The 26,937-nt window shown below is 35.7% G+C and overlaps 1 protein-coding gene across 1 annotated transcript in view; it reads right to left on the reverse strand.

Moving 5' to 3' along the window:
- LOC140696538 (low-density lipoprotein receptor-related protein 1B-like) overlaps nt 1-26,937 on the reverse strand; it is a 298,018-nt gene that overhangs the window by 189,528 nt on the left and 81,553 nt on the right. The window contains exons 10-12 of the mRNA XM_072962066.1: nt 22,085-22,243; nt 20,694-20,855; nt 2,682-2,864 (exon numbers count right to left, since the gene is read on the reverse strand). Of these exons, the coding sequence (XP_072818167.1) occupies nt 2,682-2,864; nt 20,694-20,855; nt 22,085-22,243 (504 nt within the window). The remainder of the gene's footprint in view (nt 1-2,681; nt 2,865-20,693; nt 20,856-22,084; nt 22,244-26,937) is intronic.

A 26,937-nucleotide genomic window follows, 5' to 3' on the forward strand; every position in this document is an offset into this window, starting at 1 on the left:
TCAGCAAGTCGTTTTGGGAAAACTGGACAGCAGCATGTAGATCAGTGAAGACAGAACACTCCCTCACCCCACACACAAAAATAAACTCAAAATGGCTTAAAGATTTAAATATAAGACAAGACATGATAAATCTCCTAGAAGAAAACATAGGCAAAACATTTTCTGACATAAATCTTGGCAATGTTCTCCTAGGGTAATCTACCCAGGCAATAGATATAAGAGCAAAAATAAACAAATGGGGCCTAATTAAACTCATAAGCTTTTGCACATCAAAGTAAACCACAAGCAAAACAAAACAACTACCTACAGAATGGGAGAAAATATTTGCAAATGATGTGACTGACAAAGGCTTAATTTCCAGAATATATAAACAGCTCATACAACTTAATAATAAAAAAAAAACAACCCAATACAAAAATAGGCAGAGGACCTAAACAAGTAATTCTCCAATGAAGACACACAAGTGGCCAATAGACATATGAAAAAATGCTCAATATCACTCATTAAGAGAAATGCAAATCAAAACTACAGTGAGGTATATCATCTCACACAGTCAGACTGGCCATCATTCAAAAGTCTACAAATGATAAATGCTGGAGAGGGTGTGGAGAAAAGGGAACCCTCCTACACTGCTGGCAGGAATGTAGTTTGGTGCAGGTATTTTGGAAAACAGTATGGAGATTCCTCAAAAAACTAAAAATAGACTTACCATATGATCCAGCAATCCCACTTTTGGGTTTATATCCAGAGGGAACTCTAATTCAAAAAGATACATGAACCCCAATGTTTATAGCAGCACTATATATAGTAGCCAAGACATGAAAGCAACCTAAATGTCCATCAACAGATGACTGGATAAAGAAGTTGTGGTATATTTATACAATGTAATACTACTCTGCCATAAAAAAGAATAAACTAACGCCATTTGCTGCAACATGGATGGACCTTGAGATCATCATTCTAAGTGAAGTAAACCAGAAAGAGAAAGAAATATATCATATGATATTACTAACATGTGGAATCTAAAAACAAACACCAAAATAAAAGGACACTATGAACTCATCTACAAAACAGAAACAGACTTACAGACTTAGTAAACAATCTTATGGTTACCAGGGAAAGAGGGTGGGAAGGGATAAACTTGGGAGTTTGAGATTTACAAATGGTAGCTACTATTTATAAAAACAGATTTTTCAAAAGTTTCTTCTGTATGGCACAGGGAACTATATTCAATCTCTTGCAATAACCTTTAATTGAAAAAAATATGAAAATGAATATATGTGTGTATATGCATGCCTGGAACATTTTGCTGTACACCAGAAATTGACACACTGTAATTGACTGTACTGCAATTCAAAAAAGTTATTCATCTATTAATTTTCAGTAATATATGTTCCAAAAAGACAATTTCTAAACTCAAAGTCACATTCTTCTCACCAGTAACTACCACACTAAGCATCTTTAAGTAATATTTGAAAATAGTCCCTTGACTGTGAAAAATATTGTTAGAAAAATAACCATTTGAAAATACAACTCCCTCACTAGGAGTGGGCCTCAGGAGTATTTATTTATATTATTTATATGCCCATTTAGCTTATATTTATTTTATCTCTTCTTTGAATGCTTAATTGTAACCAGGAGGTGTGTTTAAGGAAGGAAACACAATTTCTTTTTATATCTTGAATTGTCCATGGGCTGTGTGATTTCCAGAGTGTTTGCTTACTCACAGCTGGGGTAACTTTTCACTTCTACCTTATGGTTGAAATACTTAATGAGGGGCAAGATGAATCACTAAGAACTCATGGTTAAGCAATTCAGAAGCAATTTCACATTAAAAAGAAATCCCAGAGATGATTCCATGATACACTTAAAATCCATAGAAAATTCTTTTTATGGGTTATTTGGATGCTGAAACCCATCATTTCACAAATTACACCACAACACCTAATTCTATAATCTTCAACTCATAACCTGGTATAGAGAGGGAAATAAAAAAGTTAGTTTATTATTTCAGGTAGCACTTAGTGTATGAAAAAAAAGGGAGCAGTCATAATAATAGAGTAACTTCATAAAAAAAAAATAAAAACCACAGTGACTCTCAAAACAAATCAAAGGTTTGAATGACAGTCATCACCTTGATCCTAATCGAGTCTAGCAACAGCACAATGAAATTTAGGAAACTAGTTGAAAATAAATGCATATAATTCTGCCTTTCCTTTCTAGTCATCTCCGTTAAATGTTATGGTGAGGATTTATCTATACAAAGGGGAATGCTGTATGTAGTTTTAGTGCACATGTCTCTTTCTGGACCATGAAATTACAGACTCTGAATCCAGATTGCGTGGTTTCAAATCCCAGTTCTACCATGTGAGCCAGTAAGTTAAACTCCTTTTGATTTTTTGACTTGAACGAGTTAAAAACTTCTCTGGGCCCCAGTTTTCTCTTTGTGAATTAGGATGATGAAGTGAGTTTATGTAAAGAACATTCTTAGAACTCTGCCCAGTCCATGGGTAGTTCTCAGTAAATATTAGCTATTAATATTGTTACATATAGAATGTAAGCAGACCTACTAAAAACACAAGAATATTTTTTATAAAAGTAAGATATGGATTGAGAATGGACCAAAAGAATCCTACATCAAGGAAGCACGAGGTGGAAGCTGAACCCAGTATTCCGCTTACCTGTACTCCGACACGAAAACTTGGTTTTGTGATCACAGGATCGTAAGGTACCATTGCAGCCTTTTTCATCACTACCATCTTCACAATCTTTTTCCCCATCGCAGTGCCACAGACCGGGAATGCAATTTCCATCAGGGTGACACTGAAATTCATTTCCATTACAACCAGCAGGAGAACGAATCTCTTAAATTGAAATGACGGAGAGAGGCAGAGGGGGGAAGATAGGAGAGAGATTATGATTTTACTTGATAATATTTTTTTCAATTCTTTTCTTTCTTCAGGCATTATTATGATGCTAGAGAGGATATATATTTACTTTACTTGTATAATAGCTACAAGACTCTGTAGTATTTTCAAATTCATTTTAGAAACATCAATAATTAAGAGAAAATGTTTCTTGCCTCCTACAGATTTCCTGAAAGTGCCATGTGCATTAGAAAAAAGGGAAAGAGCAGCAAAATAATATGCAGATACTCTGTTGTGATTTTAATTAGTATCTTAACCATGAGATCTTTAAAGGGATTTTTCTCTATAGAACATAATAGAGATTTCACATTCTACTCTAAATATTTACTTTGCTTGCTCTTTTGACATCTCTTTAGATAATTTCTTTCACACTATTATCAGGCAAACAACCAAAAAATAAGTACATTCTGACCAACAAAATTTTTGACAAATAATGTCCAAAACTTTGAAAGATGAACAAAACCCCAAGATAATTAAAGAAATGTTCAGCACATAAGATTTCAATCTAGAATCAGAACAGATACATAAGAATTTAATGAGGCATATGCATTTAAATTCAATTTCATCAATTAATAATTCATATAATGCCTAGATAACACCATTACTCAAAACTTGATGACTAAAACTATAGGCTAAATTTGTAGGTAAGCATAAATAAGAACAAGGAAATACAAATGTTGAGGATAGAGATTTTTTACAGTGTAACAATAGAAACATGAGAATAATCAGCAATATATTAAATTTTTATTAATACCTAATATTATGAGATATAATAATCAGAATCTCCAATACTGTTGTAAAATAAAGACTTCAGTATACATTTTTCTAGACCAAAATTTTAATTTAACAAATTACAGCTATAGCCAGAAATTAATTTACATTATATCTGTAAGAGCAATTATTCTACATCATTATGATAAATTTTAAGCAAGTTCAGTTGAGTTATCCATTATTTAATGAGCTGATTTGGTAGAAACTGTAAAAATAAATAAATAAATAAATAAATAAATAAATAAATAAATAACTTCAATTAAGTAGAGTTGGGAGACAAGAAAGGGGACCTCGCACACCCTGAGACTGCAGCAGAGCCCAACAGGAAGAAGAAAGACTTCTTTCCTGAGGACTCACCCAATGAAAAGCCATTCCTTGTTTACTCCAGACCTCTCAATTTCCTTTTCCTCTCTACAGAAGTTTTCTTTTTTCCTTGCTGTAAGGAAACCTGCATATGGCTCTCAATAATTCAGACACTGAATTCTAATTCTCTGCTGATCCCTCAAAAACCCATCTTTGCTGGAGAAATATCTGGTAGTCTTTTCCTTTTAGGTCAACATTTTGGTGGTCCATTCGGGGACCAGAGAAGACAGACCCCTGACAGCTCCTGGGCAAATGAGCAAAGAGGTCCTTAACCTACAACTGAGCCCACTGTTGCTCACTGCTTTTCTCACTGACCCTGGAATTCAAGGGCGTATCTTTCTCCTGGATTTGAACTCATACCCTCTTTCCACCTGAAGCTTTCCAGTCTTTATGCAGAACCTATTTAAAGGTTTGATCTTTCTGGTTAAGGCCTTGTTCTGCATGCGAGTACTCATTTGGCACCTAGGTCTGATTTTGAGATCAGACTGTTTCACTGAAACTGGCTAATTTGGCCATTCCCTTTGGAAGAGGGGCTGCTTCTCCCCAAACTGCCTAGCCTTTGACCCACTGCTTTGAAAACAGGGGTTCTCCAAAATAGTGCCAGGTTTTTCTGTCATTGGCCTATTCTTTGGAAAGGGCTATTCTCTGGAAACTGGCTGAAAAAGCCTTTGGCCTGGCTCCTTCGGGACCAAGCTGTTTCCTTTGAATTGGCTGGGATTGCCTTGCAAGCAGTCTGAATTGAACCATTTGTGTCGCAAGCTGTTTATTAAGCTTTTTGAAAACTGTTTTTTTACTCTAGAGAAAAATCCTCTAGGAAATGAGATCCCAGCTATCTAAGTATTTTGAGGAATCCTCCCTGCCCCGATAGGGACTTGCTCCAACTTGATGTATTAAAGCCATGGTACTTCCTCATGGGCATTTATCACTAAATGGACCAACCTGACCAAAGGCAATTTAGAATATCAATGACCTTTATGGGGAATTTTTGAAAGCCCCAAGCTTCCCTTCCTTAAAACCAAATTGGGCTACAATAGCTTGACAATTTCCAGAAGTGAGTAGAAAACTTCTTTCAATTGGTATTTGGAGGCTTCCCAATACAATCAGGCATCTAAAATTGCCTTCCTGTAAAGGATTTTGAGATTAATTGAGAAAAATAAACGATTGAAGAAGGATAAAATGGCCCTCAAAGCCTCAGGTTCTTCTTCCTTGGCTTCTCTGTCGCAGGCTCCACCGTACCCTCGGTTCCTCCTTACTAATTCTCTGCCCAGACTTCCCTTTTTCTCTGAAACTGTCCCCACTCTCTTTTCTCTGAACTTGGCAGAACCTTAACATTAAGGCTTCTGAGGATCCAGAGGCTCCGTCTCTGTTTTATACTCCCTGGACTAAAGCTGAACTATGAGCCTTAGTCAAAGATTTCCCCCAAAGGAACCAAAGATCCTCACAGTTTTGCTGAGAAATTTAATACAGTCATTCAAACTTACCAGCCTGGTTTCTCTGACTAGTATCAGACAGTTCCTATGCTTGTTGGTGAGGGCCAGGCCCAGCCCTGGATGAAAACTGCTAACTGAGAAAGTCTTGAAAGATGCCCAGGATTACAACCAGGAGACCAACCTGCTATCTTACTACATGATCAGGTTCAGAAAATTGCTACGAGACTTCACTGAGCAATTCTCTGGGCTTTTCCAAAACCCATTGTTTGGAACAAAATTCACAAAATCTGATCAACCTATTCATAAATATTACAATTGACTTCAGATTTTTTTTTTAAAGAAAATTCTAGTTTTCCTTTTGATGTTGATTCAACTTGAGTAGCTTTTAACTCTATGTTTATCAATGGGCTGAACCAGGACTTTTCCCTTCTAGTAAAAAAGACTGAGATAGAAGAGGAAATCACGTCCACTTCAGATTTAGTTAATCTAGCAAACCAGCCCTCTCCTACTCTACATGAGTCATTTCAAAGGAGAACTTGCCAAAATTCTTAATCTCCAATTCCAACAAATGAAAGATCTTAAACGAAACCAAAACGCCCCTAGTTTTCACTATTATTGCAAAGAATCAGGACATAAAAGATTGTTACAATTTAAGCACATTAGATGCCTTCAGCCCTCTAACCATGCTCCCAATTCTTAACAGGGCCCTGCACAATTACAGGGGCTCTCACCAATCCTCCCTCTTAATCAGCTTGGAGAAACATTTCTCCAGATAGGGGACGAATCTCTTCCAGTCCTAATTGAAACTATACTCTCGATGATGCTAAATATGACTGCTATAAAACAGCCCCTGTCTCGGAGTACTAAGAAAGTTCAAATAGTGAGGATCTCTAGTGAACCTAAGAGGTTCCTGTCTCTGAACCTACTCCCTTTTGGTTAGGTCCTTTGAGATATACATACCCTTTTTCCTTAGGTTCCTTCACCCCTATCCATTTAGGCTGAAACTTCTTAGGGAAGTACATGACGAAATTTATTTTTCCTAAAAGGGGAAAACAATTCTAGAAATTGACAGTGTCATCAAAGGAACCAACCTGGTGAATTAAATGACCCATGTATATCTTTTATTTGTTCTGTCTCTGAAGATACTAGAGGTTCTCTTGGCAAAATATGTAGATGTTCTTCTTTATGCGTCATTTTTATGGATATTCATGAATAATCCTGCCTGCAACTCATCATGTTTCTCTCTTGGAAATAGCTTTTTACAATTCAGACCCAAATTTATGGATTATTTTTCATGATGTGAATTTGTTTGGACCAATCTCAGCTTCAGATTTCCTTACATCATCTTTATTCTGCCTTTCTTTGAGTCCTTCCTCTTTATAACCTTTAATCTCCAGGTTATAACTTAGATTACTTCTGGAAATGATCAGAGGGCTAAGTAAATAAATAAGTGGAATAGTAATATACAAGGTATCTTTGAGAAGAAATACATTTTACATTTAAAATGACCTAATTTGGAAACATTTTATAAGCTTAAATAAAATTAAACAGTATATACTAAATCCCATCCCATATTTCCATTCCTATCTCCAACTTTTATTTCTCCAAGGACAATGTTACTTCAAAAATGTCAGTAATAATGGGAGGAATTTCATGTTTCACTAATTACTGTGAGAGCAATATTTTTAAAACATATTTTGGACTTGGTTTCAAAGATAGACCAAATTCATCTAGTTCTTTTGTGTTTCTCAACAATTAACTCAATGACCTACTGAGAAATTCTCAAGAAGATGATTATGTAAACTTAGAAATCTAAATAGAATAACCTGATTCAGAAAGAGACTTGTACAAGATAATTGTTGCTCTGGGGGAAGGAGTTTTGCTTCTCCTGATCCAGCAATATGGAAACTTTCCCTATAAAACAGTAGTGTTTTAACTCAACGTTATTTACAGCTGAAAATAAGTTGTGGTCACACAGATCAAAGCAGGATCAATGAAAGAAGAGAGTATGCTGCTATTGTCTGAGTTTTTTCAATTCCATTTGCATTTTCTTTGCTTTGCTTAGTATTGTTTGGTTTATCTATTTGTTCATCATAAGTGAAGGCACTTTTGTTTTCTTATTCTAAATAAACATTTATCTTATAAATTTTAATAAAAATGTGATAGTCTAAACCTCTGTGGCATGGTACGTTATCTATTAAGTACAACAAACAGATTACAGTAACTTTTAAAATGAGGATATAGTCTGGAGGAGGAAAGAAAACATACCACTACAAACATTCAAATACCAGTGATGAAACAATTCTTCATTTCTTAATAGTGCTCACACACACATCACTAATGTACACCACTTGGTCTTGGTTATATTATTCTCCCCAACCTGGACTGTCTTCCTGTTTACATTTCATCAATCTATGTCCATAATTTTCTTTAAGACTCACTTTATTTAAAATATCTATATCTACATCTATAAATATATAGACAATACATCTAGGATTCGATCTCTAATTCCGGTGTTTACAGATTCAAGAAATTCAGGAGTAAGCTTTAGGAACTCATAAAATCTCAGAAATTATATGTGATGTATTGTGTTCACATGCCCTTTTTACCCTGTGGAGGGAATTCAAGAGCTTCCCTGACTCTTATGGCAGACTCTAAGTAGAACACTAAGACAAAATTCACACATTCCTGGTAGTTGTTAACTTTTTTTTTTATCTCTCATTCCATATACCTTGCATGTAAATGGAAGTTTATACGACATTCAATTTTGCTTATACTTCAAATTATATAATACTGGATTAAAAGCCAGTGAAAAAGGATCACCCATCTGCTCCTTTTGATACTGATTAAAAATAAACAAGCAAAATGGCTTCCTGAGAACAGCCCATTTCACAGAAACAGAAATTTGCCAGTAGTTATACACATGATAAGCAGTGAGATGATGTCTGAACCCACAGAATTAAAACTTAGAGCCTGCTTTCTTTACCACTGTCCCTTCATTACCTTATTGTAAGGCCTTTCTCATGTAGAGGCTCAAGAATGAAAAAGAAAATTAACATATAATAATTGAGAAGCATCTATAAACTCATTTTTTAAATATTTAAAGTATTGCTATTAAGCCTATTTCTCTCCTAATACAATTTAATATTTATTTTACTTTGTTGTAAGGTCATATAAATTCAGTCTTCTATAAAAAGACCAATAAATTGCAAGTTGCATGAGGCAGTCTAGCTTTCTTGGGTTTGTTTCTTCAACTGGTTGCGAACCAGGAAAGAAGAGAAATCTAACGAATCAAATAATCTGAGTACTGTTACCCATGATCAAACATCTATTTAGTGGCAGAGAACTACCAAATTAATTTCACAATCTTTAAAATTAGCATATTGACCTCAGTGATTCCTTCATTTGCTTTTCAACATGTATTTGTCGTGACTGTTAGTTTTTTCCCCAAGTACTAGGATAGAACAAGGGAGAGGATTTACTGTTCTCACAGAACTTATAAGAGGGGAGAAGGAAATATGTAGGCATTTGATAAATAATTACCCAAGGACATAAAGTAGATGAGTCCAGAAAGTGGTAAATGCAGTGAAGAAAATGGATCAGAGTAACGTTACAAAGGAAAGAACATACATCACTTCTGATTTACAATTCATTGGTCAATGCTAGGCACACTGAGTGGGGCACAGTCATGTTGGTCCAACCCAACCACAAAGCTTCCCAGAAGTACAATCTTATGTGTCTGGAAAAAGGAAGAAATGGAAATATATCATGAACACTGCTGATGACCATTGTTAAGGAGTGACTCGGGTACAGAGGACATCTTGGCAGGAGTGACCAGAGGTGTCCTTTTGAGAAGGTGATATTTGAGATGAGACCAAAGTGAAGGGAAAAAGCATAGCAGGCACAAGGAGTAACACATGCAAAGACTCTAGGGCAGGAAACAGACTGTTTTTATAGACAGAGAAGAAAGTGAAGGGGGCTGGATTAGTGAAACGAGAGCCAAGAGGAAGGCAGGGGCTGGATCTTGTAGGGCTTTATCAACATCTATGGTGAGATAAGTTCAACAAGTATCTTTCTTCTGAAGATTTTGAAACAGAGGAGTAATGATGATATAATTTAACTTACATTATTAGAAGTCTCACTGGCTGCTGTATGGAAAAAGCAAGGTGGACATTATGAGACTTGAGTGGAAGTAGGGAAACCAAACAAATGACTTGTGCTGGAGTCCAGGTGAAAAATGGAAGTCTTAGTTTCTGTCTTTGAGAAGATCATAAAATAGTATATAGGGAAGTAGGCGATGTTTGCAGTTACAAAGCAGTCCAAGTGCTATGGTAGGAGAGAACACACAGAGCCAAAACTAACATGGACTTGGGGATTTCAAAGCAAAGTTCTCAGGACAGAGGATAAGACAGCTTCAAGTCATGACTAAGAGTCAGGCAGAGGGAAAAGTGGAATGGAACAAAAAATATTTTGTAACAAAGTCAGCAGCATTCATAAGATTCTGTGTAGTGTGTGACAGGAGCAGGGGAGACAGAGTAAATTAGAGAGGTGGGCAAAGCCTAGACCTTGAATGACATTGTATGCAATGCTAAATGGTTTGGATGTAACCCTAAAGGCAACTGGGGAATCACAGAAAGACCTTCTGCTGGATTCTGATATGCTCAGATATGTAGTTTGTATCGATCACTTTGGGAGTGTTAAGAAAATAGAGAAGGAAAAATTCTCTAAGATTCCATAAATCTACAAGTGGAGATATATATATAGATAGATAGATAGATAGATAGATAGATAGATAGATAGATAGATACACACACACACATCTATTTCATTTGTCTGAACACTCAGAGTTTATACTAAAGTCAAGTACACTGGTCACACACACACACACTTTTATTTCCCTCCCTTGCCACTTCTCATCCTGCCTTCTCACAATTCAAAATACTCCACAGATATGAACTACTATGTATAAAATAAACAACGAAGTCCTACTGTATAGCACAGGGAACTATATTTAATACCTTGTCATAGCCTCTCTCTCTATATATATGCATGCCTATGTATATGTCATATATCACTATGCTGTACACCAGAAATTAACATAACACTGTAAATCGACTATAATTCAACTAAAAAAAAACTACTCCAAAACTATTTCTCAATGTCTCTTAGCTCTGGCTGTGTGTTGATGTTTAGAAATGCTATCCCCTTCTGCTAGGAAACATGGAAAAAAGTCATGGAGTTTTATTTCCTCTTAACCTTCTTGCCAAATGAAATCAGCTTCTGTTAACTGTTGTTGATTTTCCCCTGGATGGAATGCTGCATTCCTCTGAGGAGCCTGTGAAGACCATTCTAACTGGAGTTCCAGGTCTGTGTGGTTCCCCAGAGTCCCACTTGCCTAAGCTTCAGGGCTTGGCACACAATCTGTCTCTGTAATATGGCTGGTCCCAGTGGAGTGTTAAAATGATGACTATGTTTCTATGTATATGCTCACGCTGTTTTACTGTTATGTTTTCATGTTGCTGATGCTGGTTATATTTTTAACTAATGCAATTTTATTGTGTTTTTGCCCTGAAGCTATTTAAACTAAGCATACAATCTGGGGAGTCTAATAAATAAATAAATACAGAATCCTGGAGAAAATGTGGCAACTGATGGTGGAATTTATCTCAATATTTCAATGATTTCATGTGACTAAATATTTTCAGTCAGAAGACTAGCAACTATACAGTGACAGAAATAATTTTTTTCCCTCAAGTTAAAAAAAAATGAAAATAAGGATTGTTAAAATTATATTTATGCTATGTTTTTCTTAGAACACATTTTTTTTACTTACAATAAATGTAAAGCACTCCTGAGAAAATAGCTTATAACGCTGTTGCAAATTTAATGAATTATTTAAATTGTGAGACTAATCTAGGGGGAAAACTTTTATTGTTTTAATGGAGTTTATACTTTAACTTGTCACTCGTTGTAAAATGTTTTGAAAAGTGAAAAAGCACTATGTATTGCACATGTACAAAGCTTCCTGCGTTTCTGATAATTGTCATGTGTCTGATCCTGCTTGGTTTCTAGCTTTTCAATGACTCACTATGTATTAATACTTCATGTACCAATGGTAGCTGTTGGCTGCAGATTCCTGTGTGTTATTCACCTGCCCTGAAACTTCCTGAGAATTGGTTTGGCAGCATATTAGTAGTTTCATTTCATTGGCCAACAGGGTGTGGACATATGCTTGTCCCGTTTCTGTCTAAGACAACACTTAACATCTCTGTAAAGTGGTTAGACTGTCCTTGGTTTCTAAAAATCCTTAGGAGAGAGATGCTTGTTTAAACCTACCTACCAGCTCTTAAACTACCTGGAGAGAACCTGTGTTAGGGTTGGCGGGGGTACCTGACCTGCTCTTCTCCAGGTCATGTGTGATGAATTCCCCAGGGACCACTGCTTGCTTGATGGCTATACAATCTATGATGTGAACTAATAATGAAGTTAAGCCTGGAGCCTCCCTCTTAAATCACCTTGTCCTCATCCCACTGGACCTTATGACTGCTTGCATATTATCTAGTCTATAGATGGTTATTAATCTCACCGCCCTTCCAGCCTTCCCACCTCAATGCACTTCCAGGGATGGTTTTTGTGTTTTACTCTCTATTCCAACAAACTCTTTTTACCCCTGTATGTAGTCACTGCTGGAGATTACACTGATAAGCAGTTGGATGGAACTATCAAAATCTCTCATTAGTACCTGGTAGTCAATGAAACATTTGATGATAAAGAGATCAGATTTCAAATCTTTAATGTTCAGTGTCTGAGTCAAATAGAAAAGTTGAATAGAGGGAAATAGAGGGAAAAAAGTGGATATCTAGGTACAATTCAATTATCGTAACACTACAATGTTTCTAGTGTTAAAAATCCATAGCCATACCGACACAAAAACATATTAAAACAATTCAGTGTAATACATATTCTCTAGTAAGTTCAAGTATTGAAGTGAAATAAATGTAAAACAAATGAAACGTTTTTAGTTCATTAAAATTTTAAATTTGGTATCTGGAACTCTACCATGAATATATTATTCAGAATTTAATACATCATAAGAATGATGAACTTCTATATTATATCTAAATATAAGTAAAGAGAACACATTAATCTGTTGAAATGGTTATGTAATTGAGAAATCTATTTTTCCATTTAGTGTTCAAATTAACCATTTACCTTAATACACAAGTTAGATATCAAATATTAAGTAAAACAGATGGCAATGTTGGTATTTTTACATTCGGAATTTACTTCTTGGCTTAGAAATATGCCTCACTCACAGTAGACTTCAAATATTTACTGGGAAAAAAAAAGAGGCCATTATTCAACCTGAAAATTAAAAAATAATGTAGAATATTTTTATGTAGAAAGAATACGTATCAGCATGTATGTGTGTGTGTGTGTGTGTGTGTGTGTGTGTGTGTGTGTGTATATGTATATATATATATAAAAGCTATGTTTGAGGAAGAGCCAGAGAGTATAATTTTAAAATTATCTCTATTTTGGCCTTTTCTTCTCCTGATTATTTTCTGCCTTGTCTCAATTAAGTCTGATGTCTCATGAAACATGGGTATAAAATATTATTCAGGATTATAGCTCTTTTAGAATGTGTCTCTACTTGAATTTTAAAGAGTCAGCAAACTGTGACCTGCAGACAAATTCTGGTCCACTACCTGTTTTTGTAAGTGAAGTTTCATTAGAACAGAGTCATAATCATTTGTAGATTATATAGTATATGGCTTCTTTTGTGCTGAAAGAATGGAGTTGGGTAAATGAAATAGGCAAAATCTAAAATATTCACTATCTGACTATTTACAGAAAAGATCTAGCAATCTGTGTTCTAAAATGTTCTAAATTCCGCTTCTGATTTACAGAACATCCCATTAACTGCATACACATCAACATAACAACATGCTGTGTTGAAAGATTCTGACACCAGCGAGTATTTCCTACCAGGAAGGTCCTGGTAGTTTAAATGAGTAATTTTATGTAACAAAGTCATTTGTAGAAAAGTTTGGGATGCAGATAATAACTAATTATCCTTAGGAAGCCCGTGTGTACACAAACACCAATGCAGGACTGAAATAAATCCCCTAACAAAAAGTAAATAACTCTGGTCATTGTCTTGCAGGAATATAATATTCAAGTGTAAACTGAATGATGCTGCACATAACTAAGGGCACAAAGACGGGCAGCTCAAACAGTCTCTGAAAGCAGCTAATTACTGACTGTTTCTATGGGGCAAAGGCAAAGTTTTATCCCATTGCTTATTTCTTTACTCTCACAAAGGCATGGGCACTACTCAATTATTGAGAGGTGAATTAATTATTCTGTAGATTATTCATGCCCTTTGTGTTTTTCTGTTTGTTTTTCTGCTGAATGCCTGAATTCCTACCATTTCACTGATCATTAACCATAATTTAGAACAAGGAAGCAGAATTTAAAGACTATGGAAATTAATTCACCCTTTCCTTTATTGTTCAGCTCCATTAAAAGAGCAGGAAACAGGCTAAAATTCTTCATTAAAATGAGGTCTTTTTGTTACCTATTGACTTTATTAGGTATATCTTATAAAAAACAAGAGATGTTACTTTGTTTAGTGTCAAGGTACATAATGATTATCTTTATATGAAAGCTAAATTTATCTAGGCATAAGTGTGGAACAATTATTAATTTTCTAAACAGAAAAGATGAACACAATTGGCTTCTTTCTTCCTAGTTTTATGAATTACATTCTAAGATTTCATTTTTAATTTATCTGATTCCTTTTAATTTTCTTGACAATCACATTGCTAGGAACACTACAGTTTCTCAAAACAGGCTTTGTTATTAGTTGATTCAAAAGCCTTGACTTTTCTTTGCTTTTGATGTAAAAGTTGTTTGTAGTATCAAGGTGAGAATGACCTTTAAGGAGCTATTTTGTCCTAGAAAACAAAAAGAGGTTTCCTATGGATAAAATCCATTAATAATTAACATTGTATGGCTATCTCAGTGGTATCAGTTCCTAGGCAAAATAAATCAGTGAGAGAATAAAGTTAAGCCAGACAATTCGTATCTCATTGAAGACAGGTGTTATATCTCTCTAAAACTAGATGAAGTTTAATTTTACTTTTAATTGTGTTTTATCAGGAAACAGTCCAATTTTCATTAAAATAGTTTAAAAACATTGGGACAGAAGATTATGTGAATCTGCTGAATCTAGAACATAATTTGTTAATTTCCTCAAATTCAAAGTCAAAACTTAACTCTCAATAAAGTTCAGTACCTGAGAAATAATAGCAGGTTTTTTTATTGTGTGTTTTAGTCAGTGAACTGAAAGCATCTTCAGAATATTTTCATGAAAGGAAAACAAAACTGATGACTGAGTCTGACTGTGTATGGTATGTATTGGTATCTTATTTCCTGTGTGGTTAAGATTAAGTTGTGCTGCTAAGAACATAATAGTTCAGCTGAGATAGGATATGATACAGACTGGAGGTCAAAAGATGTCGGTTTTAATTTCCATTCTCTCTGTGCTTAAATGTGTAGCTTAAGTCTTCTGCTAAATGTCAAGTTTTGATGCCTGCAGTGCCCTGAGTGGATTCAGTTCCCTAGGTAGGCTACTGTCTCTTTCTGGTTGGTGGTACTGCCAGGCCTTCCTAGATTTTCCACAAAGAACTTGGCATCAACATTTGAATTCAAAATCTCCTCTGAAAATGTCTTTATGCATCAAAGGGCTGAGTCTCAACATCTCTCACACAGAACATTATCAGCTCCTTCCAGGAGGCAGCATCATGTTTCTGTTACTGTTATATGCACATAAGGACATTTTTATCTAGCTGAGCCCTTTCCCTCGTCTGCACAATAAAAGAACTAAATGATCTTTCAATTTTCCTCCAGCTTCCTAAATTTTTTGAATCTATGAGGTAAAACTTTTATGGCAGACAAACATATTATTTGGGTGACTGAAGAAACTGTGTGGGAACATCCACTGCTATTCCAGTGACCAAGTTCCAGAATCTACTTTATCGAAGAGAATTAGGGGGTGGTGGAGAATGGAAATCAAAAGAGAGACAGACTTCCTGTGATGATCTGATGTAATGGCCCAGGTCCCTTCTAGTGTCTTTTGGAAAATTTCATTACAATGACGTACAGTAAGTTGAAAGGTTTTTCTTTCTCATCTTAAACAGAAAATGAGCATGCAATGGAGAACGAAGTAGTAATTGTTTGGGGATCATACAAATGCTAATGCACAGAGAGTTAGAAAAAGAAGAGAGTGAGATTAAACTCCAGAGCTGCAGAAGCAGACAGCTGGATAAAGGAATAAAGAGCAGACAATCTCTGAAATTCCAGCTGTATAATCCTAGGCAAGTCTCTTAACCTCTCTGAGTAATCCTTATTCTGAGCACTGAATGGAATAACAAAGGTAAAGTGTTTGGCAATTTGTGGGTTGCCAACATAGGTTAACTCCTTCTTCCCTTCACTGTATTATCACTAATGCCATCTCCTCACTGATATTTACTATTGAACAATAGATACCAAAAAGATTTAAACTTTTCCTACCTTTCTGAAACTTCGTAGTTACTGGACAGAGAGGACATTAAAAAAAAAAAAAGAAGTAAACAACAATAAAAGATAAGAAATACATTCCATTTATTTTATTTTATCGAATCTTGGGCTGAAATTGCAAATATTTGTTGAATAAATGAAAGTGACTACACTGTATTATGGAAACGTACATGATTAGACTGGTACACCTAGTCATGCACATCATCATGGAAATAAACTCCAGGGGGGTAAGATGGAAGAATCAGAAAAAGCTACTAAATGTATAAGACAAAAACAAATAAGGGTTGATTCTGAGATGCAATTAACTTTTGTGGTCAAGAAATAGACTCTTTCACTCAGTAATTATTTACTGAGCATTCACTCTGTATCAAATATTGTACTTGACAATGAAACTACAAAGATAAAATTATTCTAGTTTCCTTCTCAAGCTGAGAACAAGGAATAGTGAGGTGAATGAATATGCATGCATGAATGAATGAGGACAAAGCCCAACAGAAATGGAAGTTTCCAAATCAGAAATCAAGTTAAACAGTTAAAGCAAAAGAATACAAGCATGTGTGAGCATGTACATTAATTATGCTATACATTTGACTGCTTAATGGATTTGGGAATTGGTTACAGATTATCCATAATAAATCAAAACTGAAGGGTCAGTACATGCTAAATCTTAAATTTGCATTTAATTTTTATTTGTGATGCAAATAAGAGATCACATGTTCTAGCATCACCCAGCTCATTCACTTAACGCAGCAGGTAGTAAATAATATTCTCCTTCTACACAGCCAAACAGAAGGCATTAAGGGACAATAACCATAAATCAGGGTCAGATGCTCCCTCAAAGTAAAGAAAATCCAAATATTTGAGGGATGTTTAAATTACATTTAAAAGAAATTACAAAACGTAGGCAAAATCTATTCTAGAGAAAACTTATTCCCTTCTCCATTAAGTCTATGCTGAAATTATTTGATATAAATTTTACAACAATTTCTAAATGGAAATTAACCTGGAAAACAGCTGTCTAAAGATACTGAACAATTTTCACGCTTACTGTAGAAATGCCTTACTCCTTCGCTGAAATATGCTTGAGATTATGCCCAAAAAGACTATAAGAATGAATGAACATTTACATAACTCAAGTGATTTAAACTGTCAACAATGAGATAAGATTAATTCTATATATTTGGTATTTTATAGATATGACATATGTCCAGTGTCTTTCTTTCTCTCTCAAAATTTTTTAATATTCTAGTCAGAGAGGTAAAGACTTGTAAGAAAAGACTGAAGTCTACTTTTAACTTTATTCTCAATGTTCTTACAAGTAAAATCACATTTTTTTTTTTTACAAAACCTTTTAATACTTAATAAACAGCCAGGACTGAGGCTCTAGAGGAAGTTCCCTCATACCAAACTCTTTGAAGGTCTAGCCTCACTTACTTTTCTGCTTGGAAAAACTATTCACCCAGTAGCTACAAAAGGATAACTACAGATAAAAGTACCAATCAAAGGATTCAGAACAAAAAAGGAACCAGAACTAAATTAATGATAAACAGGCATTGAAAAAAGAAAGGAAACCATGTGTTGTGAATTGTCTTTCTACTCCATTTATGCTTATAGACTGAGAGTGTGTGTGTGCGCGCGTTGGTGCACACAGCCATGCGTGCTTGCATGGTGATTTGTAAAGATGCTGCATCTTCTTTGCCTAGTAAGGGAGTTTCAAAGAGAAAGTAAGAGAAAGAGCAGCATAATACAAAGGAAGAAAGAGATGAGTGTAATCTGCAAGGCGACTAGTCATTAACACCTTTCCCATATATTAATTACACTGATGATGAAAAAAATGATCACTATAGAAATTCTTTTCTTGAAAGTGGTATCAGAAAGAATAGAAATTGAACGTAAACTCAGGAATTGTCTGAAATAGAGATTACATATGGAACGTTCCAATTCCTAGTATCTCCTGCTCCTTTACTATTAAAAGCGAGTTCAAGAGTATTTTCTGCCCTTTTGAAAGCATCTCAGTTGAGAGAAACTGCACCATATGCTGTGCTTACCCAGGCAGTGTAGAGCAAAGTGCTGAGCAATTATATGGTGGATTTGATCAGCTTTGACAGCCAGTCTTGAAACTCAAGCCAGAATCCCCTGCTCTTTCTTCCACAGCAGGTTCTGGGACTAAATTATATGACTAATTGCATCAAACTTCTACTTTACCTTGGCAATGGCCTCACAAATCCTGAATGTGCAAAATGACTTCCCCGATCGGCTCTAACAATTCTCTGCATCATGGTTATTTTACAACTTCTATATCAGAATACATAAAATAATGATGGATACAAATACATAAATGCCCTTCAAACTACTCTGAACTGTCTTGCCCCACAGTCTTCCCGAATGCTCCCTGTCCTCAATTCCTGTAGCCTGTATTCACCATGCAGAGGATTTGACTAGGGAATCCTGGTATAATTTATAATCAGATAAATATAAATTAGTTCAGGATGTTCTCCTTATACTTTCCTGGATACATGTCCAAGAATCATGTAAGTTATCTGGACCATTTCCTTAGTATATTACCATAATCACATAAGAAACTCACAGCATTCACATTGACAGTATATCCTTTACAGTCATGTATTAGTCAAGTGGAGGTGCTCTAAAGATGACGGCCATTAACATTAACTAGCCACTGATTGTATCATCCAAACTCCAATAACCATCTAGAGAGCCTGTGAGGGGATGTACCACTTACTCTGGATACTCACCAAGTTAAAGCAATCTCTCCAGAACTTAACGTGCAATGGTCATTTTAACTTCAAGATAAATACACATAGAACAAAGGGATGGGATCTCACTTCTGAGATGAAAGCAAATTAACATCGGGGCAATTTATCTTTCACAGCATATTACGGGGGCAGTGCCAGCAGGCCACAGATGTACACCTCATGAGGAGCCGAAAAAGACATCTGTGAGGTGGGGGGAGAGGTGGGGGGAAAGGCAGGAGATATTCAAACCCTAATTTAGTAATGAAATGTCAACTACATCCCAGATGGATAGCTCACATATACAAAGAAAAACAGGAAAAATATCTTTTTGTACACCTTTCCCTTTTCCATGCCAGATTAGTGATGAGCAAAAAGTTCTCTACTAGTGGACCAATTAAACTGAGAGAGAAAAAGGACACAAGAATGAGATAAAGGGGAGGGGGGAGAGAGAGACTGATTTACGTCATTCTTTTCGATGTTGAAGCAAAACTAAATTCAAATATATTCACATTAGATTTTATAAGATACTGTCACAAAAATGTACTTAGCCATTTTCTGTTTCCATTATAGCTTCTGTCATGTCCTCTGCCAGGAAAGACATGAATCATGTCAAGACCACTGACCATGAGGATCTGTGTTTCATTGTCTCGTGGCTCACAGGTGATTATTTAGCCGTATTTGGGTTATGCATATGACTCCTCTAGCCCGGGTCACACAGGTAAAAGAAAAATCAGGCAATATATCTTTTAATAAATCACTTAGGGAATTCACAGAAAGCTAGTTTTATTCTTTTAAGAACCTAGTATTACGTAGATAACCTCTGTAATTGCCACTGTTTCCAGTATTTATAGTTGAGAGAAATGGAGAGGGAGAGAGAAGAAAAAAAAGGAAGAGAGAGAGAGAGAGAAAAGGAATCCATGTCAGAGAAAATACTTTAGAAGCTTTCTATTTTATAGGTGGTCAAATATTTGCAGAAGACAAAATGATTCCTTTCTTATATGGTCCCCTCGGCCCCACCACATCAAATACACCATTTTGTTGTTTTCCTGTTTGCACGCTAGATTTTTTTTTTTTTTAACTAAACAGGAACCATGTTTTTTTCATTCTTTTATCTATCCTTGGGTCCAAGCACAGTCACTGGCACATGGAAAGTCCTCAATAAATCATTCTGGAATAAATGAAAGCGTGAATAACAAATTCTTTCAATCCCTTAGGCAGAAAGAAAACTTCTAGTTAAAAATGTTACTGTTGCCTGAATGTTTGACAGGCTAATGATTCTTTTTGTGATGTTTCCAACATGATTTCTAACTTATCAACATGCCCTATGGCTGGTCAAATTTTGCAAAGTTATCCATGCAAATACCAGGGTCAGGCTGCCCAAAGATGCTGAGAGCCACGGTTATGATCTCCTTCTGCTCTTAGCTTACAGTCCAGAGGTCAATTAGATGGAATATATTGCCATTTAATAGGGGATGATTCCTAGCCTTTAAGGAAACAACACATTTGGTGTGAAAATAAGAGAAAAATTATGGCCTTCTTGCTCTTTTTTTTCTTTTGGGATGGGTTTGGGGTTTAGCAATTTAGAAGTTGGAGGGGATTTAAGGAGTAGTATGTAAAGTATCTAATGAAATAGGAAGTGAAGACCACAGAAGAGGGTGTCAAAGTATAAGAAGGAATTAAGGTGAGAAATCAGAGAAAAGAAAGGAAAAAGGAAAAGTCAAGAGATCAGCAAATCACTTTATACAATTTGTCACGTACATGTTTTTATCTGATGAGCCACTTTTTTAACAAAATATTCACTCTAAAATAGTCCAACTATTATGTATCAGTTTAAAATGAGATTTCAGATTCAGAAAACTACTCACCTTCTCTGGTACAATTGACTTCATCACTGAAGTCTCCACAGTCATTGTCACCATCACAGGCCCAATGGCCTGGGACACATCTGCCACTGGAACATCTGAACTGATTATCAAAGCAAGACTGAGCACAGCCAAGCTCATCACTGCCGTCCCCACAGTCGTCATCTGGAAAGAAGCATCAACGTGCAGGTAGTGAGAATCGATCCAGGGAGAAAGAACCTTTTTCTTGTGAAATACTTGACATTTCTTTTTGATATTTAGAATTTTCTTCTGTTATTGAAAAAAGGAATGTTGAATCAATGATCAACACTTCCCATGAGCAGTGGTACAACTATTTCCAATTTTATTATTTTTAAAAAAATTTTGTTCGCTTTTTGTGGGTTTTTTGGGGGGCAGAGGAGGTAGTTAGGTTTATTTATTTATTATTTATTTTAATGCAGGTACTGAAGATTGAACCCCGCACCTCGTGCCTGCTAAGCATGTGCTCTACCACTGCTATTTCCAATTTTATTCTACTTTGCTTCTGATTTAATATCAACTAATAAACTAAGGAGATCCTTGACTTTGGATTTTGAAGCTTAATTTCTCTTCATTCAGAAATGACTAACCACTGACAATGAACCTATGCAGCATAAAATAATTATGACATGGAAGACAATGGTGATTGTAGGAACTTCATGAAATGATACAGCTTGTGATACAATTTTTGATGGAAAATCACTATTTAGACCTATAATCTTTGTGCCCCAGAGTTTATAACTGTACCTTTAATTCAGACCCTTCTTCATTTGTCAACATGAAGGTTCACCATGTACCTTTTCCCCACTGGCTCTTAAGTGTGTAATTATGCCAGGAAATTATTTGTACACTATCATTAACAATGATTTATATTCTTTATTAACAACTATTGCGGGAGGGAGATGAGAGGAATGCGAAGTGAAATAGATTAAATTGAAATGAAGGACTGAGAATGCATCGGTTTATAGATAATCCATTTACCTGTATTTGGCATAATTTAACATAATGATACAATCGAACAGAGAAAAATATCATCTGTACATAAAAAAACAAGGTGACTTGAGTTGAGACCACCTGGATAACTAACTCTGTAATAATTTCCAAACTGCTCCATCCTGAGGTTACAGAGCATTTCACATAAATGCTCTGGGGAACTTGGACTGTCCAGGTCGTTTCCTCAAGTGTTCCCTTCACCTGAGGTTTGTGGAGTTAGACTAGGTTCTGCGTAGTATCTAAACGCAAATCTCCATCAAAGCTCCCAGGGAAGATACTGAGCTTTATTATCCTCAGTGCTAATCCCCACTGACATTCCAGCTGCCCTCTCACCACTGTCTTTGCCATTTTGCTTGACTCGGCAAGCTTCTTTCACAAGGTACCCCTGCAAGAGGCCGAGCGGCACAGACCGGTGGGCCCCCACTCCCATCGGTGCAGTCCAGTGAACATTCGGTACTTGCCAGAGTCGCAGTGCCATTTGTTGCTAATGCATCTTCCACTTTTGCATATAAATTGAGTTAATGGGTCACAAGTTGGGAATTCTGTGAAAGATACAAAAACATCCAATAGGAGAGATGTTATCGGCTGGGTTTGACTGAATTTGTGTCCCATTTGATAATATGATAGAACTCCACATCTCTCTTCCATAAAAGGCAGAGGAAACATTGGGTAAACAAATACAGTGACAGTAACTTATTGAGGACACAGGATACACATACTTTTAGTATCTTTTAAATGAGGACATTCCAGTGACTGAAAGCCAAGGAGAATCACTTGATAAAGGGCTGTTTAGATCCATTAAACTGTGAGAAAAATAAATAGGTGTCAATTCCCTGCACCAAGAGGCTCAACCTCCTCTCAGTGAGTGACAGCTGGTTGGAGCTCTACTCTCCTGTGCTGCGAAGTAACAAGTATGTGCTTTAAAAGAGACAGGCCTTTCTGAATCCCGAGAGCCAGAGTAGGAAAGTTAGGTCTGACTTTGCCTGAGCCGTATCAGCATCACAAGTTGAAGGTAAGACAACAAAAATACAAAACCAACCAACAACCAAGCAAAAGAACTCAATAAATTTAGTTTAGTTGGTATTATACACTTATAAAAATTTTGGAAGTGTGAATTTAAAGTTAAAAAAAATTCCCCGCTGATCAAGAACAGCAAAGAATTAGATTTCAAAATGAAATTTTAACTAGTTAAATTAAAAAAACCTCCTTTCTTAGATAACTGTAACAACAAAAAGCTAAAAACAAACATAGAATTAGCAAAGAAAATGATTCTAAAAAGAGATCACTAGCCAGTTCAACGGATTAGTCAATTCCGTAGACAATGTTATATAAAATCAGATTATCAACACTGATTGCAGGAAGAAAGAGAAAAAGAAATTAAAAAGGGAGTAATAACAAAAAAATATAATTGCCAAACAGATCATCCAAGGAATTCAGAGTAGCTTACTGGCATTTCCAAGGAGAAAGCTTTTCATACATGGTAAAAGCGATTCACGTAGAGTTTACACTATTTGCCCAATATCAGACCTTTTAGCTCTCAAGACAATATTCATGGAATCATAAATCCCCACACATAGGAACTCATTTAATAGACATTAAAAAAAATAGAAAAAGAAGGAGAAACCTCCATCAGTTCACTGACATAAGGACAGAAGAAAATGTCACTCATAGATTCTTTAATACTGCTCCTCTGACAGCTGGAGTCAAAGTCATTTTGCGGCAAACATCTTGTTTAATCTCTATGACAACTGACTTAGCATCACAGCCTAGACTTGATAGAAGGGGGCCCATAAACATTTTTAGGTTGTATTCCTTATGTTGTCTCAGACGTACCAAGGTGGCTGAGTAGGCTGGATTTAGGTTTCCCAAACTCTTTTAGTCAAACCTGTTCTACCTATAACACAATTATTTATCTATTGATAGTTTTAGTTTTGGAGTTTTGAGTACTATTATATTCAGAGCAAAATATATGAATACTAACAATATATTTCTTTGGTTAAAAAAGAAAGAAAAGAAACACCACTGATTACATCCAATCACTTTAACCGTAAAGAAACTGCAATCACAAAAGTCTGGCTTGCCTAAGGTTAAGAAAACGGGTCTTTAGAATTCAGTTTATCGAACTCTCCATCCATCACTCTTTTACCACACCCTACTACCACCTTCCCACCTTATTTGAATTTCCATCCATGAATGTACCTAAACTATTATTTTACTCTACCTGTATTTTTAATGTGTCTTAAGCTTAAAGGTTAAATGTTTCTCGTAAGTTGCTTCAATACGTCAAGTAGAACTTCCTTGTGTCTATTAGAAATTAGTCTCTAAATACTTCCACTTTTTCACCATTTGATTTACAAGTTTTGGGCCATACCAGCCACTAATGCATAATTTTATAATGCTGGAAATTCCAATCATTTTGAAGTTTTGATCTCATCTTTGCATCCTTAACACTATCTACTTTTAATTTCTTTTTATAGGATAGATCATAACCAAGATTTACTTGATCATTTCTGTCACGCTTCTTTAGGTTTTTGTTTTTGTTTTTTCAGATTTTAAGCACAGCCCTGACCCAGGTACCCGTTCCATCCAGCTTTAAAGGCTGACTCATGGTCTCGCACTTGCATGTGCAGTTTGCTCCCTGCACCTTCCCTCCATCACAGGTGCTCTGGCCTGTTGGATAAGGCTGCCACCTTGCCATCCTCCTTGGGCCAGTGGTTCCCTGCAGTGCATTTATGCGGTCTGAATGGTGGTTATCATTGGACCCCACATGGCCTTTTTCTCCTGATGGGATGTGGGCCTGTCTGGCAGTCACACTCCCCAGGACTCCTTGTCAGTCCTATTCTGAATCATCTCTTTTTAAGAGGACTTTACAGAGTCCCAGAATGAAAAGTAAAATGCAGGCAAGTCAGTTTTGTATGATTGTGCCAAAGACTTATTTTGTAATAGTTTCCCCAAATAATATTTCACGTTAAAATTGAAGGCTAAAATATTCACTTATGTTCTTAAAACGGAGAAAGGGGTCACCTCTGTAGCCTGTAAGAACTCTCCGTATCATGTAGCTGAGGTGGGAAAAGCGAGTCCCCAACGCTGTCAGAAACATGATACTTAGTGACCACTCTACAAGTGGCAGCCATGTTTACCATTGGTAACCTACCCACGGACAACATACATTTCTATGATTTCATAACTAACAGGTAGAGAAAGCGGTAGCTTCATCCGAGATCTGGCTGACATCTTGGATTACTCACTTTGTTACTTCTTAAAAAGGATTTTCTTTGTGTAAGTTTACCTTTGAGTATCTATCCACCCGAGGTATTGCCATTTGAATGGAAATTATTCTAAAACTGAACAAATCTTGATTAAATTTTCCAATTACCAAAGTCATGTCCTGAGCTATGAATTTTAGAATAGAAGTTTAACTTTTTGAAGCCAGAAACTGTGCTCAGAGCCTAACTATGATTCAAAAACAGAAGAAAAAAGGCAGCAACTGCCAATACGTGGAGACAAAAGACCGTATCAAAAGCTATCCATGCAGCAACCCAGCAAATACTCTGACATATGAGAGGAAGTACTTGAAAGAGAAATGAAAATGCCCAAGGCATACTTTAATCAATATTTTAAAAGGGTTGTTTTTTAACCTGACAGATAATGAAAACTTCAGTTTATCTTTCAACAACCAACATGAATGTTGTCAACAATATGTTTTCTTCCTTAAATAATTAAGTGTTTTTAGCATTTAGAAGATGGATAGTAGACATGAATAGGGACTTTAAATGAAGTATCAACATAAGTTATGGTTAAAATGAGTAAGCAACTACATGCAGACTGTAAGATGTGATGAGATCTCATTTTAAAAAATAACATTACATCTTTTGGCATCAATAATAGGTTAATTCACATTTTAAAGTCTCTTTTCTACCAACTTTGGAACATACCCAACATCATAAGTTTCAAGGGAAAAAATGAATCACCCCAAGCATTTGGAAACTTCTAAAACTTGGCAGTACAGGCATACCTCAGAGACACTGCAGGTTTGTTTCCAGACCACCTAAATAAAGCAAATATTGCAATAAAGCTAATCACATCAATGTTTTGGGCTCCCAGTGCATATAAAATTTATGTTTACATTATCCTTTAGTCTGTTAAGTGTGCAATAGGCAATAGTATTATGTCTAAAAACTATACAGACCTTGATTAATAAACACTTCATGGATAAAAAATGCTGACCATCATCTGACAACGCAGGGCTGCCACGAACCTTCAATTTGCAAAAAAAAAAAAAAAAAAAAAAAAAAGAAAAGAAAAAAAAGAAAACCCACTATCAAAGGACAGTTAAATGAGGTACATCATTGGTTGAGAGATTTTTCACGTGACTTTTAAGATTCTATCTACCTCTTAGATTCTAAGTCTAAAAACCAGCTAAAATAGAATTTGGAAATTTGCTTCCAAGAGGTAAAAACTTTCAAAAAGAATACAATAATAAAAAATCCAGTGTATCTTCACTCTCTAAGAAAATGAGTGTCATATATCTTCTGCCCACAGTGACTACAACACACATACGTGTATAAAAAAATTAAAACAGAAATTTCAAATAAATAGAGCTGGGAGACCAGAAGGGGGAGCTCTCACACTCTGGGATAATAGCTGAGCCCAAGAGAAAGAAGAAAGACTCTTCCTTCTTGGCAATGAAAAATCATGGATGCTTTGTTCACTATAGAGCCCTCTCAACTTCCTTTTCCCTTCCATAAAAGTGTTCTTTCCTTATGGGCTCACCATGGTTGCAGACTCCGAACTGCAATTCTCTGCTGACTGAATACTAGAGAATCTTTGGCAGAAGAGAAATCTTTACTGGAGAAATATCTGGCAGTCTACTTGTTTTAGGTCAGCATATGCATGTAATATTATATAATACAATATAACATGCATATCATATAGTATAATATACATATAATGTAGTACATATGTGTCCTTAAAAACTGCATCCTATTTCTGGTTCATTTTTTACAGAATTGAGTTACACCATTTCTCTTGGCTACTGTGTTGTCTGAGTTCACAGGACCAATAGGTAAATTCTATGGAGAAGAAAAAAATTGGGAACTAGAAGACAGCATAGGATAAATTACTAAAAAAATGAAGATATTAATTTAATGGACACATAAGGCATACTAAAGTTACTAATGTTTCATTCCTGTTTCCTTATCGGTAAATCACCCAGCCTCTCTGGTCACCAACTCTT

Source organism: Vicugna pacos, chromosome 5 (genome assembly GCF_048564905.1).
Source record: "Vicugna pacos chromosome 5, VicPac4, whole genome shotgun sequence".
Classification (NCBI taxonomy): Eukaryota; Metazoa; Chordata; class Mammalia; order Artiodactyla; family Camelidae; genus Vicugna; species Vicugna pacos.